The sequence below is a fragment of the Euprymna scolopes genome, chromosome 26, assembly GCF_053919585.1.
Source record: "Euprymna scolopes isolate OS-2025 chromosome 26, ASM5391958v1, whole genome shotgun sequence".
NCBI classification, from domain to species: Eukaryota; Metazoa; Mollusca; class Cephalopoda; order Sepiida; family Sepiolidae; genus Euprymna; species Euprymna scolopes.
The window spans coordinates 32,983,765-33,000,581 of record NC_136507.1 but is presented as its reverse complement, the minus strand read 5'-3'; the positions used below and the strand labels follow the sequence as shown (position 1 = coordinate 33,000,581).

At 28.0% G+C, this 16,817-nt stretch overlaps 1 protein-coding gene across 1 annotated transcript in view; it reads left to right on the top strand.

Annotated features, from left to right (window-relative positions):
- LOC145247977 (catalase-like) overlaps nucleotides 1–16,817 on the top strand; it is a 71,358-nt gene that overhangs the window by 38,904 nt on the left and 15,637 nt on the right. The window contains exons 8-10 of the mRNA XM_080109635.1: nucleotides 7,175–7,327; nucleotides 12,904–13,042; nucleotides 14,881–15,032. Coding sequence (XP_079965761.1) covers nucleotides 7,175–7,327; nucleotides 12,904–13,042; nucleotides 14,881–15,032 — 444 coding nt within the window. The remainder of the gene's footprint in view (nucleotides 1–7,174; nucleotides 7,328–12,903; nucleotides 13,043–14,880; nucleotides 15,033–16,817) is intronic.

Here is a 16,817-nt window from a genome sequence, read left to right as displayed (position 1 = left end):
TCAATTGAGTGACTGTCTTTTCTTTTTCTTTTTTTTCAATTGAGTGACTGTCTTTTCTTTTTCTTTTTTTTCAATTGAGTGACTGTCATTTCTTTTTCTTTTTTTTCAATTGAGTGACTGTCTTTTCTTTTTCTTTTTTTTCAATTGAGTGACTGTCATTTCTTTTTTTTTTTTTTCAATTGAGTGACTGTCTTTTCTTTTTCTTTTTTTTCAATTGAGTGACTGTCTTTTCTTTTTCTTTTTTTTCAATTGATTGACTGTCATTTCTTTTTCTTTTTTTTCAATTGAGTGACTGTCTTTTCTTTTTCTTTTTTTTTTCAATTGAGTGACTGTCATTTCTTTTTCTTTTTTTTCAATTGAGTGACTGTCTTTTCTTTTTCTTTTTTTTCAATTGAGTGACTGTCTTTTCTTTTTCTTTTTTTTCAATTGAGTGACTGTCATTTCTTTTTCTTTTTTTTCAATTGAGTGACTGTCTTTTCTTTTTCTTTTTTTTTTCAATTGAGTGACTGTCTTTTCTTTTTCTTTTTTTTTCAATTGAGTGACTGTCATTTCTTTTTCTTTTTTTTCAATTGAGTGACTGTCTTTTCTTTTTCTTTTTTTTTCAATTGAGTGACTGTCATTTCTTTTTCTTTTTTTTCAATTGAGTGACTGTCTTTTCTTTTTCTTTTTTTTTCAATTGAGTGACTGTCTTTTCTTTTTCTTTTTTTTTTTCAATTGAGTGACTGTCTTTTCTTTTTCTTTTTTTTCAATTGAGTGACTGTCATTTATTTTTCTTTTTTTTCAATTGAGTGACTGTCTTTTCTTTTTCTTTTTTTTTTTCAATTGAGTGACTGTCATTTCTTTTTCTTTTTTTTCAATTGAGTGACTGTCATTTCTTTTTCTTTTTTTTCAATTGAGTGACTGTCTTTTCTTTTTCTTTTTTTTCAATTGAGTGACTGTCTTTTCTTTTTCTTTTTTTTCAATTGAGTGACTGTCATTTCTTTTTCTTTTTTTTCAATTGAGTGACTGTCATTTCTTTTTCTTTTTTTTTTCAATTGAGTGACTGTCATTTCTTTTTCTTTTTTTTCAATTGAGTGACTGTCATTTCTTTTTCTTTTTTTTCAATTGAGTGACTGTCATTTCTTTTTCTTTTTTTTCAATTGAGTGACTGTCTTTTCTTTTTCTTTTTTTTTTCAATTGAGTGACTGTCTTTTCTTTTTCTATTTTTTCAATTGAGTGACTGTCATTTCTTTTTCTTTTTTTTCAATTGAGTGACTGTCTTTTCTTTTTCTTTTTTTTTTCAATTGAGTGACTGTCATTTCTTTTTCTTTTTTTTCAATTGAGTGACTGTCTTTTCTTTTTCTTTTTTTTTTCAATTGAGTGACTGTCTTTTCTTTTTCTTTTTTTTCAATTGAGTGACTGTCTTTTCTTTTTCTTTTTTTTCAATTGAGTGACTGTCTTTTCTTTTTCTTTTTTTTTCAATTGAGTGACTGTCTTTTCTTTTTCTTTTTCTGTTCAATTGAGTGACTGTCTTTTCTTTTTCTTTTTTTTCGATTGAGTGACTGTCATTTCTTTTTCTTTTTTTTCAATTGAGTGACTGTCATTTCTTTTTCTTTTTTTTTCAATTGAGTGACTGTCTTTTCTTTTTCTTTTTTTTTTCAATTGAGTGACTGTCTTTTCTTTTTCTTTTTCTGTTCAATTGAGTGACTGTCTTTTCTTTTTCTTTTTTTTTCAATTGAGTGACTGTCTTTTCTTTTTCTTTTTTTTTCAATTGAGTGACTGTCTTTTCTTTTTCTTTTTTTTTCAATTGAGTGACTGTCTTTTCTTTTTCCTTTTTTTCAATTGAGTGACTGTCATTTCTTTTTCTTTTTTTTCAATTGAGTGACTGTCTTTTCTTTTTCTTTTTTTTCAATTGAGTGACTGTCATTTCTTTTTCTTTTTTTTCAATTGAGTGACTGTCTTTTTCTTTTTTTTTCAATTGAGTGACTGTCTTTTCTTTTTCTTTTTTTTTCAATTGAGTGACTGTCTTTTCTTTTTCTTTTTTTTTCAATTGAGTGACTGTCATTTCTTTTTCTTTTTTTTTCAATTGAGTGACTGTCATTTCTTTTTCTTTTTTTTCAATTGAGTGACTGTCTTTTCTTTTTCTTTTTTTTTCAATTGAGTGACTGTCTTTTCTTTTTCTTTTTTTTCAATTGAGTGACTGTCATTTCTTTTTCTTTTTTTTCAATTGAGTGACTGTCATTTCTTTTCTTTTTTTTTCAATTGAGTGACTGTCTTTTCTTTTTCTTTTTTTTCAATTGAGTGACTGTCATTTCTTTTTCTTTTTTTTCAATTGAGTGACTGTCTTTTCTTTTTCTTTTTTTTTTCAATTGAGTGACTGTCATTTCTTTTTCTTTTTTTTTTCAATTGAGTGACCGTCATTTCTTTTTCTTTTTTTTCAATTGAGTGACTGTCTTTTCTTTTTCTTTTTTTTTTCAATTGAGTGACTGTCTTTTCTTTTTCTTTTTTTTTTCAATTGAGTGACTGTCTTTTCTTTTTCTTTTTTTTTCAATTGAGTGACTGTCTTTTCTTTTTCTTTTTTTTAAATTGAGTGACTGTCTTTTCTTTTCTTTTTTTTCAATTGAGTGACTGTCATTTCTTTTCTTTTTTTTCAATTGAGTGACTGTCTTTTCTTTTTCTTTTTTTTTCAATTGAGTGACTGTCTTTTCTTTTTCTTTTTTTTTCAATTGAGTGACTGTCTTTTCTTTTTCTTTTTCTGTTCAATTGAGTGACTGTCTTTTCTTTTCTTTTTTTTCAATTGAGTGACTGTCATTTCTTTTTCTTTTTTTTTTCAATTGAGTGACTGTCTTTTCTTTTTCTTTTTTTTTCAATTGAGTGACTGTCTTTTCTTTTTCTTTTTTTTTCAATTGAGTGACTGTCTTTTCTTTTTCTTTTTCTGTTCAATTGAGTGACTGTCATTTCTTTTTCTTTTTCTGTTCAATTGAGTGACTGTCATTTCTTTTTCTTTTTTTTTCAATTGAGTGACTGTCTTTTCTTTTTCTTTTTCTGTTCAATTGAGTGACTGTCTTTTCTTTTTCTTTTTTTTCAATTGAGTGACTGTCTTTTCTTTTTCTTTTTTTTTCAATTGAGTGACTGTCATTTCTTTTTCTTTTTTTTCAATTGAGTGACTGTCTTTTCTTTTTCTTTTTTTTTCAATTGAGTGACTGTCTTTTCTTTTTCTTTTTCTGTTCAATTGAGTGACTGTCATTTCTTTTTCTTTTTTTTTCAATTGAGTGACTGTCTTTTCTTTTTCTTTTTCTGTTCAATTGAGTGACTGTCATTTCTTTTTCTTTTTTTTCAATTGAGTGACTGTCTTTTCTTTTTCTTTTTTTTTCAATTGAGTGACTGTCATTTCTTTTTCTTTTTTTTCAATTGAGTGACTGTCTTTTCTTTTTCTTTTTTTTCAATTGAGTGACTGTCTTTTCTTTTTCTTTTTTTTCAATTGAGTGACTGTCATTTCTTTTTCTTTTTTTTCAATTGAGTGACTGTCTTTTCTTTTTCTTTTTTTTCAATTGAGTGACTGTCTTTTCTTTTTCTTTTTTTTTCAATTGAGTGACTGTCTTTTCTTTTTCTTTTTTTTCAATTGAGTGACTGTCTTTTCTTTTTCTTTTTTTTTCAATTGAGTGACTGTCATTTCTTTTTCTTTTTTTTCAATTGAGTGACTGTCTTTTCTTTTTCTTTTTTTTTCAATTGAGTGACTGTCATTTCTTTTTCTTTTTTTTCAATTGAGTGACTGTCTTTTCTTTTTCTTTTTTTTCAATTGAGTGACTGTCATTTCTTTTTCTTTTTTTTCAATTGAGTGACTGTCATTTCTTTTTCTTTTTTTTCAATTGAGTGACTGTCTTTTCTTTTTCTTTTTCTGTTCAATTGAGTGACTGTCATTTCTTTTTCTTTTTTTTTCAATTGAGTGACTGTCTTTTCTTTTTCTTTTTTTTTCAATTGAGTGACTGTCATTTCTTTTTCTTTTTTTTCAATTGAGTGACTGTCTTTTCTTTTTCTTTTTTTTTTCAATTGAGTGACTGTCTTTTCTTTTTCTTTTTTTTTCAATTGAGTGACTGTCTTTTCTTTTTCTTTTTCTGTTCAATTGAGTGACTGTCATTTCTTTTTCTTTTTTTTTCAATTGAGTGACTGTCTTTTCTTTTTCTTTTTCTGTTCAATTGAGTGACTGTCTTTTCTTTTTCTTTTTTTTTCAATTGAGTGACTGTCTTTTCTTTTTCTTTTTTTTTCAATTGAGTGACTGTCTTTTCTTTTTCTTTTTTTTTTCAATTGAGTGACTGTCATTTCTTTTTCTTTTTTTTCAATTGAGTGACTGTCTTTTCTTTTTCTTTTTCTGTTCAATTGAGTGTCTTTTCTTTTTCTTTTTTTTCAATTGAGTGTCTTTTCTTTTTCTTTTCAATTGAGTGACTGATTTCATTATTCAGCAATAATAATAATAATAATAATAATAATAATAATAATAGAATAGTAGTATTCGTGTTTTATTATTATTTTACAGTTTTACTTTGTTAGTTGATTTTCTTTTCATAAACTTTTTCATCAATTTCCAGTAAAGTATTTGTGTATTCATTTTGTTATTTTTCAATTTCTAAAGAATACAGTTGTTTTTTATTTAGTGTATTGCCTTATCGTAAACTGCCTTGGTAATTTCTGTGACAAGGTGTTCATTTTTTTTTTTTTTTTTTTTTTTTACTTGAAATTGTTTTATTGTTCAAAGGATTATTTTTCGCATCCCAAATTATCTTTATGACCTTAAACTATATCCGATGGTGAGGCCCTAATTTGCGGGCTTTGGGGAGTGTGGAGCCACTCTTTAATTGCCATTGCTCCCAGATCCACTCATACCTGGAGTGATAGTACCTGTTTGGATCCCAACTATGAGTTAAATAGAAACCGACTTGAAAAAAAAACAAAGATATTCTATTAAAAAATTTTTCTTCAAAATCACTGGATTCGGCATAAAATAACCTGAAAAGGGTTGATATGCCGTAAAACAAAAACAACCAACCAACCAACCAACCAACCAACCAAATTATCTTTAAGAAAAAAAAGGTTTGGTTTTTTTTTTTTTGCTTAGTCGATGCTAGTTATCTCCCTTGGGTAACTGTCTCAAACCATAAGCGCCATTGCCTTTTCATGCCAAGACACAAAGTTATGACTGAAATATTCTGAGATTCAGTATATTATACATCAATTGTTGGACCTAATTGGTTCGTTCTTATTTTCCCTGGTTAGAAATGTAATCATCCAAATAAATATCAGGTTGACAAGAAAGTTATTGCGTTTTTTAACTTAAAAATTCAGATGAACATATCTCGGCTCAAACAAAAATTGTTGATCAAAATAAGCAGCATCAGAATGAACGCATCTTTTGTCAAAATCTTGGATTCTGGTGGCAATCAAGTCGCTGAAGGCGTTTTTGATATCGCTTAGGTTTGGGAGGAAGGGGTAGATAACAAAATGCTGTAATATTTTATTATCTGTTACAAAAAAGGTCAGGGGACAATGGGTGGGTGGCTGTGTTAAGACTTAACCAAAATATAGGTTATGTGTTAAGACTTAACCAAAATATAGGTTATGTGTTAAGACTTAACCAAAATATAGGTTATGTGTTAAGACTTAACCAAAATATAGGTTATGTGTTAAGACTTAACCAAAATATAGGTTATGTGTTAAGACTTAACCAAAATATAGGTTATGTGTTAAGACTTAACCAAAATATAGGCGGGTGGGGGGGGGGCTTTATCCTATTTATCATAAGTAGCAATTCTTACAGATCATTTTATCTTAAAGCTCAGATCGGCTTACTTACTCCCCGCCCCCAAATTATAATTGAGATAAGGTCAACTGGTCGACATCTTTTGTGCAGAAACCTCCACACACACACACAAACACACACGGATTTATTTAAGTTTAATAATAAAAAAATTGATAAGAAGGATCTGCCATCCAAATAATCTGCTAAGATTCAAGAACTAATACCTATAATGCTGCAGCAAGTTTTTTTTTTTATATATACGTAGAAATATAAGCTCAACACCTATATGATGAGACACCTCCGGCAGAATTTAAATGTCAAGTGGTATGACTTTGTCAGCAACAGGGAGATCCTATCACAAGCCAACCTCTTAAGCATGTATGACCTGCTCATCCGGAAAAACCTGAGATGGGCCGGGCACGTAAACAGAATGGAGAACTCCCGACTACCAAAACAGATACTGTTTTCACAACTGGAGGATGGGGTACGAGGCATAGGCAGACCTAAGCTCAGGTTTCGTGACACCGTCAAACGAAATCTAAAGGACAGGTTGATCCCTACTGGAAGCTGGAAGACCCTCAGTCGCAGCCGTGACAAGTGGAGAATGATGGTTCACAGGAAGTCGTCTTCGGACACGAAGGACAGCACATAATGATGATGATGATGATGATGATGATGATGATGATGATGATGAGAAATATAATCTAACATATAAAATTGTGAGATCTAAAAAGCCAGACATATAAAACATTTACACCAACAAAAATAAACTTTGCTTCTGATTGGTCAATTTTTATTTGCTGTCGTAGCTCCAAAATTATAGGCTAGAGCTAGGTAAACCCGATATGATTCTGAAAGCTTAATTTATGCTACAGATATGATCACATGCCGAGGTCTGAACTTGTGAGGGCTGGTCGAAAATAATTTTGGCCTCACGTGGGGAAAAAACTCTTCATGGAGGCTTGAATAGTGTCTTATGAATCTTAAGGTAAAATAACAATAGAGAGTGGATTTATCTCCAACAAAAGCAAACATTTATGTGTGGTCACAGCTAAGTTCAAACGTAATTCTGCAATCCAACTATATTCCAATTTTAGTCATGAATCTCCAATAGTCTTTGGTTTATTACTGTTCAATGATATCCGAGGGACACTTTAGTGATCGTCTCATTTGTAGGAAGTGTAATCCAATGTGCGTCACACTCAGCAGATTATAATCCCTCACTTGTATCTTTGGGATTATCTCAAAAGTTTCTTATGCGTCGCTATCTCCAGTTAAATTTGATTGTGTACTAACCTGAACATTGTCATGACAGTTCAGAGAGGAGGGGAAGAAGTGACAGATTGAGTGAGAAAAAATTTCAGAACTTCTAATTGTTTTTTTTTCTTTCCCCCTTCCCAGGTGTGGCCCCATGCTGAATATCCCCTGATCCCTGTTGGCCGAATGGTACTTGATACAAACCCACGGAACTATTTTGCTGAGGTTGAACAAATTGCATTTTCACCTGCCCACATGATTCCGGGTATCGAGGCCAGCCTAGACAAGATGCTACAGGTAACGAGAGTTTTTTCTTTTTTTTTCTTTCTTTACCTATTTTTTATGAGGCTGGTGATCGAGAAAAACTAATGTTTATAATTAGTAATATTTATAATTAGTAATGTTTATAATTAGTAATGTTTATAATTAGTAATGTTTATAATTAGTAATGTTTATAATTAATAATGTTTATAATTAGTAATGTTTATAATTAGTAATGTTTATGATTAGTAATGTTTATAATTAGTAATGTTCATAATTAGTAATGTTTATAATTAGTAATGTTTATAATTAGTAATGTTCATAATTAGTAATGTTTATAATTAATAATGTTTATAATTAGTAATGTTTATAATTAGTAATGTTTATAATTAATAATGTTTATAATTAGTAATGTTTATAATTAGTAATGTTTATAATTAGTAATGTTTATAATTAGTAATGTTTATAATTAGTAATGTTTATAATTAGTAATGTTTATGATTAATAATGTTTATAATTAGTAATGTTCATAATTAATAATGTTTATGATTAATAATGTTTATAATTAGTAATATTTATAATTAATAATGTTGATAATTAGTAATATTTATAATTAGTAATGTGTATAATTAGTAATATTTATAATTATTAATGTTTATAATTATTAATGTTTATAATTATTAATGCTTATAATTATTAATGCTTATAATTAGTAATGTTTATAATTAGTAATATTTATAATTAATAATGTTTATAATTAATAATGTTTATAATTAATAATGTTTATAATTAGTAATATTTATAATTAATAATGTTTATAATTAGTAATATTTATAATTAGTAATATTTATAATTAGTAATATTTATAATTAGTAATATTTATAATTAGTAATGTTTATAATTAGTAATATTTATAATTAGTAATGTTTATAATTAGTAATGTTTATAATAAATAATGTTTATAATTAATAATGTTTATAATTAATAATGTTTATAATTAGTAATGTTTATAATTAATAATGTTTATAATTAGTAATGTTTATAATTAATAATGTTTATAATTAGTAATGTTTATAATTAGTAATGTTTATGATTAGTAATGTTTATAATTAATAATGTTTATGATTAGTAATGTTTATAATTAGTAATGTTTATAATTAATAATGTTTATAATTAGTAATGTTTATAATTAGTAATGTTTATAATTAATAATGTTTATAATTAGTAATGTTTATAATTAGTAATGTTCATAATTAGTAATGTTCATAATTAGTAATGTTTATAATTAATAATGTTTATAATTAATAATGTTTATAATTAATAATGTTTATAATTAGTAATGTTTATAATTAGTAATGTTTATAATTAGTAATGTTTATAATTAATAATGTTTATAATTAATAATGTTCATAATTAATAATGTTTATAATTAATAATGTTTATAATTAGTAATGTTTATAATTAATAATGTTTATAATTAGTAATGTTTATAATTAGTAATGTTTATAATTAATAATGTTTATAATTAATAATGTTCATAATTAATAATGTTTATAATTAATAATGTTTATAATTAATAATGTTTATAATTAATAATGTTTATAATTAGTAATGTTTATAATTAGTAATGTTTATAATTAATAATGTTTATAATTAATAATGTTCATAATTAATAATGTTTATAATTAATAATGTTTATAATTAGTAATGTTTATAATTAATAATGTTTATAATTAGTAATGTTTATAATTAGTAATGTTTATAATTAATAATGTTTATAATTAGTAATGTTTATAATTAGTAATGTTCATAATTAGTAATGTTTATAATTAATAATGTTTATAATTAATAATGTTTATAATTAGTAATGTTTATAATTAGTAATGTTTATAATTAGTAATGTTTATAATTAGTAATGTTTATAATTAGTAATGTTCATAATTAGTAATGTTTATAATTAGTAATGTTTATAATTAGTAATGTTTATAATTAATAATGTTTATAATTAGTAATGTTTATAATTAGTAATGTTTATAATTAATAATGTTTATAATTAGTAATGTTTATAATTAGTAATATTTATAATTAGTAATATTTATAATTAGTAATATTTATAATTAGTAATGTTTATAATTAGTAATATTTATAATTAGTAATGTTTATAATTAGTAATGTTTATAATAAACAATGTTTATAATTAATAATGTTTATAATTAATAATGTTTATAATTAGTAATGTTTATAATTAATAATGTTTATAATTAGTAATGTTTATAATTAATAATGTTTATAATTAATAATGTTTATAATTAGTAATGTTTATAATTAGTAATGTTTATAATTAGTAATGTTTATAATTAATAATGTTTATAATTAGTAATGTTTATAATTAGTAATGTTTATGATTAGTAATGTTTATAATTAGTAATGTTCATAATTAGTAATGTTTATAATTAGTAATGTTTATAATTAGTAATGTTCATAATTAGTAATGTTTATAATTAATAATGTTTATAATTAGTAATGTTTATAATTAGTAATGTTTATAATTAATAATGTTTATAATTAGTAATGTTTATAATTAGTAATGTTTATAATTAGTAATGTTTATAATTAGTAATGTTTATGATTAGTAATGTTTATGATTAGTAATGTTTATGATTAATAATGTTTATAATTAGTAATGTTCATAATTAATAATGTTTATGATTAATAATGTTTATAATTAGTAATATTTATAATTAATAATGTTGATAATTAGTAATATTTATAATTAGTAATGTGTATAATTAGTAATATTTATAATTATTAATGTTTATAATTATTAATGTTTATAATTATTAATGCTTATAATTATTAATGCTTATAATTAGTAATGTTTATGATTAGTAATGTTTATAATTAGTAATATTTATAATTAATAATGTTTATAATTAATAATGTTTATAATTAATAATGTTTATAATTAATAATGTTTATAATTAGTAATATTTATAATTAATAATGTTTATAATTAGTAATATTTATAATTAGTAATATTTATAATTAGTAATATTTATAATTAGTAATATTTATAATTAGTAATGTTTATAATTAGTAATATTTATAATTAGTAATGTTTATAATTAGTAATGTTTATAATAAATAATGTTTATAATTAATAATGTTTATAATTAATAATGTTTATAATTAGTAATGTTTATAATTAATAATGTTTATAATTAGTAATGTTTATAATTAATAATGTTTATAATTAGTAATGTTTATAATTAGCAATGTTTATAATTAATAATGTTTATAATTAATAAGTGGCACTGATGCTTACAATCAATAGGTTTCAAACAGTTAACAATGAAGTTGTGCAACACTATTTTGATATTTGTCAAAAATTAAACATTATTTATCTATTTGTTATTTAACGAAATATATTTTCTGCATTGTACATCCTCTTTTTTACCTCTCTCTTTCTTTCCTGATCTCTTTCTCTTCTCATCCCTCTTTTTCTCTCTCTCCTCCTCTCTCTCCTCCTCCTATCTCTCTTTTCTCATCCTTCTTCCTCTCTCTCTCTCTCTTTCCCTTCCTCCTCCTCCTACTCTCTCTATCTTTCCCTTTCTCCTCCTCCTCCTCCTACTCTCTCTATCTTTCCCTTCCTCCTCTCTCTCTCTCTTTCCCTTTCTCCTCCTCCTCTCTCTCTTTCCCTCCCTCCTCCTCTCTCTCTTTTTCTTGTCCTCCTTCTCTCTTTCTTTCTTTCCCCTCTTTCTCTCTTTTTCCCTCTTTCTTTTTTTCTCTATCTCTTTCTCTCTCTTTCTCTCCCTCCTTTCTCTTTCTCACTCTCCTTTCTCTTTCTTTCCTCCCTCCTCTCTTTCCCTATTCTTCCCTCTTTCTCTCTTCTTTTTTCTCCTTTTTTCTTTCTTTCTTTCATTGTCTCTCTCTTTCATTTTTTTCCTTTGCCAATCTCACTTTGCTAAAATAAAAAAAAAACAAACAATCATTTTCACTTGTCTCTTTCTTTAGGTTTGATACTCAATCTCTCCAACGTCTCATAATTTGTCACTTTCCCCAGTCACTTCTGCTTCTTTACTTTACAGATTCTTATAATAAATAAAGATTATTTTCATCATGATACTTTCTCCACGCCATAAAGTAAATCTGAGTCATCCTCCTGGTACAACATTTACTTTAGGCAGATTGAACTGACTTCCTGAAGTTTATATCAAGGAAATATTAACTTCACAAGCAATCCCTAATCAGGAACAATGGTTTTGATGACGTTAGATTTTATGGAAATTTTTCCCAAATATCTCAGCTGCTACTAGATCAGACTGTCTGAAGATACTGACTAGCTGACCTAAAATGGACCATACATTGATGTTATTATTTGTTTTGTTTTTTTCTTAAAATAAAATATAATGACGGACATGTGAACACTATGAAATATTTTTACAGTGAATTCTAGAAGAGTGGAAGGATATAATAATTATTGAGTCAGTTATCCTCCTACGACCTGTAAGTATGACTTGTTTGAGAGATTGATTTGGCTCAGAAAAATTGTAAGACTATAAATTTGAATAAAGCTAACTAATAATTTTCGGAAAATGAGCATCAGGTAGTGGCAGGTAGCGTGACTATTTTGGATTTATGTGTGGCGCCTGTGTTTGTATTCCTATAATGGAATAAAGGGGAAAAGTGGATCTTTTATTAATATAGAGATTAATTTTTTTATTTTTTTATTTATTATTTATCAAATATTTATTGAAATGAAAAATAAAACATATGAAAAAAGCTAGCCCAAATCACTATCAAAAATTTCCCCCAATTTCTAAACATGAATTGCCCAGAACTGCCTGTCTGTGAAACTCTGTTCCGCTGGTCTGCTTTCCATCTGACTACAATATTGTTGTCTTCAAATTCAATGCAAACAAGTTCTTATTGAACCGTCCTCTTAAATAATCTAATATACCGTATTTCCACGACTAACGATTATTACGCTATTGTCCCCCACACACCGTAAACACATTAACTTTTATCCTCGAATGGCCTCCGGGCCTTGATATGTGGTAGCCCCCTTGCAAAAAAAAAAAAGAGAAATAGTTTTTTATCGTCATGTTCACAATTTTTCTCAAGTAGAATTTTTTTTTGTTGTAAACACAGTTATACAATCCTTTTTCTGTAGATTCTCCACCCAAGCAACACCAGGTTGCTACATCTTGTTATATATATATATATATATATATATATATATATATATAATGTTTTGTGTACAGAAAGTTGTTAATTGAGACAGATCATTGGTACTGTCGGTTTCAAGCCCGATAATAAGGCCCGTTTAAGGTATCCTTATCAAGCTCTCTTCAGCCAATATTCATCTCTATTAGCTGAAGAGAGCTTGATAAGGATACCTTAAACAGGCCTTATTATCGGGCTTGAAACCGACGGTACCAATGATCTGTCTCAACTAACAACTTTCTGTACACAAAATATAAATACGCTCTTACAATTTGGATTTTCCTTTTAATTGAGCACTCTGCTGGAATTCTTTTTCCAAATAAAACTAATCATATATATATATATATATATATATATAGATGACATGTATGAACTCTTATTTTCAGGGCCGTTTGTTTTCTTACTCTGATACCCATCGTCACCGGTTGGGTTCTAACTATCTTCAAATTCCAGTCAATTGCCCGTTCAAATCCAGAATCAGCAATTACCAACGAGATGGTCCACAATGTGTTAACGATAATCAAGGTATGGCTGTTGGCACTCCAGAATAAATACTTTTACAAACATAAGTCAAATAATTTGGATTTTCTTTTCTGAAAAAATTGTATTTTAAATAATTTTTGTTTTTTTTTACAAAATTAATTATTCACCAAGGGGATGTATTTTTTTGGGGGGGGGGGCATAACATGTTTTTCCGTTTTATTTGTATTAATTTGTATTTCAAGTGTTTAGACCCAAAATTGGCAGAGGAGTTTGGTAGAGTTTTCAAAGATCAAATCGTTGAACTTTGACCCCTTGAAAGCCAAATTTCTGTCCGAAAACTGATTAAGAAGATTTTCACAAATCTCAATACCCCTTATCTCAGATCTCGAGTCTGTAGACCGAAAATTGACAGTTATTTGGTAGGGAAGTGTACAAACACCGACAGACAGACACACACACACACTTTCACTTTTATAGATATATAGATAATAACTAATAATAATAATTACATATATATAATAATAACCATATATATAACTAATAATAATAACTATAAATCATAATTATATATATATGTGTGTGTGTGTGTAGTATAATAATTTATATATATATATATATATATAGTGTAGCCTAATAATTCTCCAAGTTCCAAATGTCAGATTTTCTCAGTTGGTCATATATTGCTTTCAAAAAGTAGCCATTACAATATTGTTTTGTCTTGCAATTAACAAGTCTACAAAATTATATTATTGTTAAAATTAGGCAAAGTCAATCCAACCGATATAATGACTTGCAAAAAACCGACCCCTCCTTGTAGAAAACTGCCCAGCTGAAGATGTAGGAATTAATGTTTTTAGTCAATTTTTCAATATTTGCCGTCCGAGATGTCAAGCTTCAAAATGATACTGATCTCGTGAAAATCCGTGGCTTCTGTCGAAAGTTTTAGGCAAACATACATACATACATTTAAACAGACAGGTGGGATTTATATTATAGAAGACTAAAATATTTTTTTTAAATGGTAAATGTATACATCCATGGGTATGAACAGAAACAAAAGGTTAGAATAAAAATTTTGCTATGACTGGTTGAAATTATATAAAATAGCTTCCATACATTTATATCAGATCTACCTCTGTGTTCCATGTTTAAAAAGAATGTGTCCTCTGTAGTATCAGACCTGACGGATTGGTTAATTGTCGGTATAGACCATTTCATACCTTCAAAAAAGTTCCAGCAAAAACCTAACAGTCAGCTGTGGTTCTCTCCAGAATCTGCTGCTGACTTATCCTGCCTTGACAGAGTTCAAAATAGGCTTCGTAGCCTAGTAGGGGATGCCCTTTTCTCTTCCCTGCATCCTCTTTCTCACAGAAGAGATGTTGTGAGTCTGTCTCTGCTTTATCATTATTTTCATGGCAAGTACTCATTTGAGCTCCAATCTATGGTCCCCCCCTCACCAAACTTTCACAAGAAACACTCATCTAGCTGAAAACACTGTCAATAATTTTCTCCACTCTTTATCTGTGCCTAAACCTAAATATAGATTCCATGAACAAAGTTTCTTTCTTTGAACTACATGCCTGTGGAATTGTCTTCCGTTTGCCTGCTTTCCAGCTGACTGCAATATGGTTGTATTCAAGTCCAACGTAAACAAGTTTTTGATAAGCCATTCCATATAAGTTTAACAAATTTACTGAATTTTCATTACTAACGATTACTATATTGTCCAATTAACTACTGTACACTCTTTAACCTTTATCCTCGAGTGCCCTCTGGGCCTTGATAAGTGGTGATGCCTATGACTCTTTATCATAATACAAAATATATTTCTAACAATTTTTTTATGGTTCTATGATTTTTTTTTTTTTTTTTAATTTCAGCTGGAGCTCCAAATTATTTTCCAAATAGTTTCTCCGGTCCAGTTGACAATGTATCACACTCGGAATGTCCATTCAAGATAAGTGGAGATGTGATGCGCTACAACACTGCAGATGAAGATAACTTCACTCAAGTTGGAATGTTTTATAGACAGGTTAATAGATTTATGCTTTCAAATTCCACCTCCCTGAGCATTCCTCCTCCTAAGTATCTTAGTGTTCCAGCTCTCTTAGCATTCCAGTTCCCTTAGCATTTCACCCTCCCTTAGCATTCCACCTCCCAAGTCTCATAGCATTCCAAGTCCCAAGTCTCATAGCATTCCAAGTCCCAAGTCTCATAGCATTCCAAGTCCCAAGTCTCATAGCATTCCTCTGGTGCTACCAAATCAGTCTGTCTGAAGATACCAATTTCCTGACTTAAAATGCACCAAACATTGATGCTGCTGTTTTCTTTTTCTCACACTTAGCAAAACTCAATCATGTTCTGCAAAGCCAAAAACGAAAACCTCAATTTTCCTCTACAAAACAATCAAACCAAACATCATGAATAAATATTTGATGATATAAAAAACTTGAGACGTAAAAACGGCATTTGAAAAGATTAGAGAAGGGTTGAGAGGCAGTAAAATGAAGAAAACAAATGAAACCAAACTCTTAAAATTCCACCCCAAAGTCCCTATTTGCATTCTAGCCCCGAGTCCCTTAAAATTTTATTCAATTTGTTTTTCTATCTGGATGTGTATGTTGCACTAAAATTCAGAAACTACCAAAGATACATCAGCTGATTCCATATTACCTGAAGCAAGTTATGGTAAAAAAACCTACTTTTATATTCATTCTCTTGGAGTCATCACCTATGAAATTAGTGTATCGCGTGATTACTTTCCTTCGTTCATATTGGATTCATCGGACTACTGTTCTTATCTTCATTGTCATTTTCACAACGTTTCGGTCGATATAACCTCCAACCTTCTTCAAGTCTATCTTATTGAACTCTGGAATGTTTCTGTCGAACTCGGGAATTTGGACATTAATTTCAAATGGAACCCTTTATTTTCTTCCATCAGCCATGGTCCTGGATATGACCTAAAACTATATCCGATGGTGAGGCCCCACCTTGCGGGCCTTAGGGAGTGTGGAGCCACCCTTTAATTGCCATTGCTCCCAGGTCCATTCTGACCCGGAGTGGTAGTACCTGTTAGTCCCAACTATGGGTTAAATAGAATCTGACTTAAAAAAAAAAATATACTCCATTAAAAATCGTTCCTCAAAATAACTAGATTCGGCATTAAATAACCTGAAAAAGGTTGATATGCCGTAAAATAAAAACAACCAACCAACCAACCAACCATCAGCCATGGATGGATAGAGGTTTTAAGTAATTTGCAATTGTATTTTTTGGTTGCCCACACTGAGAATTGAACCTTCAACCTTCAGGAGAATATCGCTTTTACAATTGAGTTTTCAAAGTACTCTAAATGCTGCACTACTAGTCCTTGACTGTGGAACAAGAGCATGCACGAAGTAAATAAAGGGTTCCGTTCAAAATTCCATCGAAATTCCTGACTTCGGCAGAAGTATTTCCAAGTTCAACAAGATATACCTGAAGAAGATCAGAGATCAAAATGAGACCAGTAGTTTGAATAATCCAAATAATACGAATAACCAATCCTCATCTCAAAAATTCAGAAACATGATTCATGCTGGTAGTCGTATTAAAAACAACACTGAAACTAGGTTGAATTATCGATGGAATGTTGATAACGTTTTCTTTCTTGCTTTCTTTTTTCTAGTATGTTCATTCAATATACCAGAAAAAAAAAAAAGCAAGAAGTCAACTGGTTCAGATGTCAAAAAGAGAGAAAGGGGGTAAAAATGTCATGTGACCAAAGGTGTTTGTATAGGGAGAAGTTTTCAAAGAAATATTTCAGACACTTCTT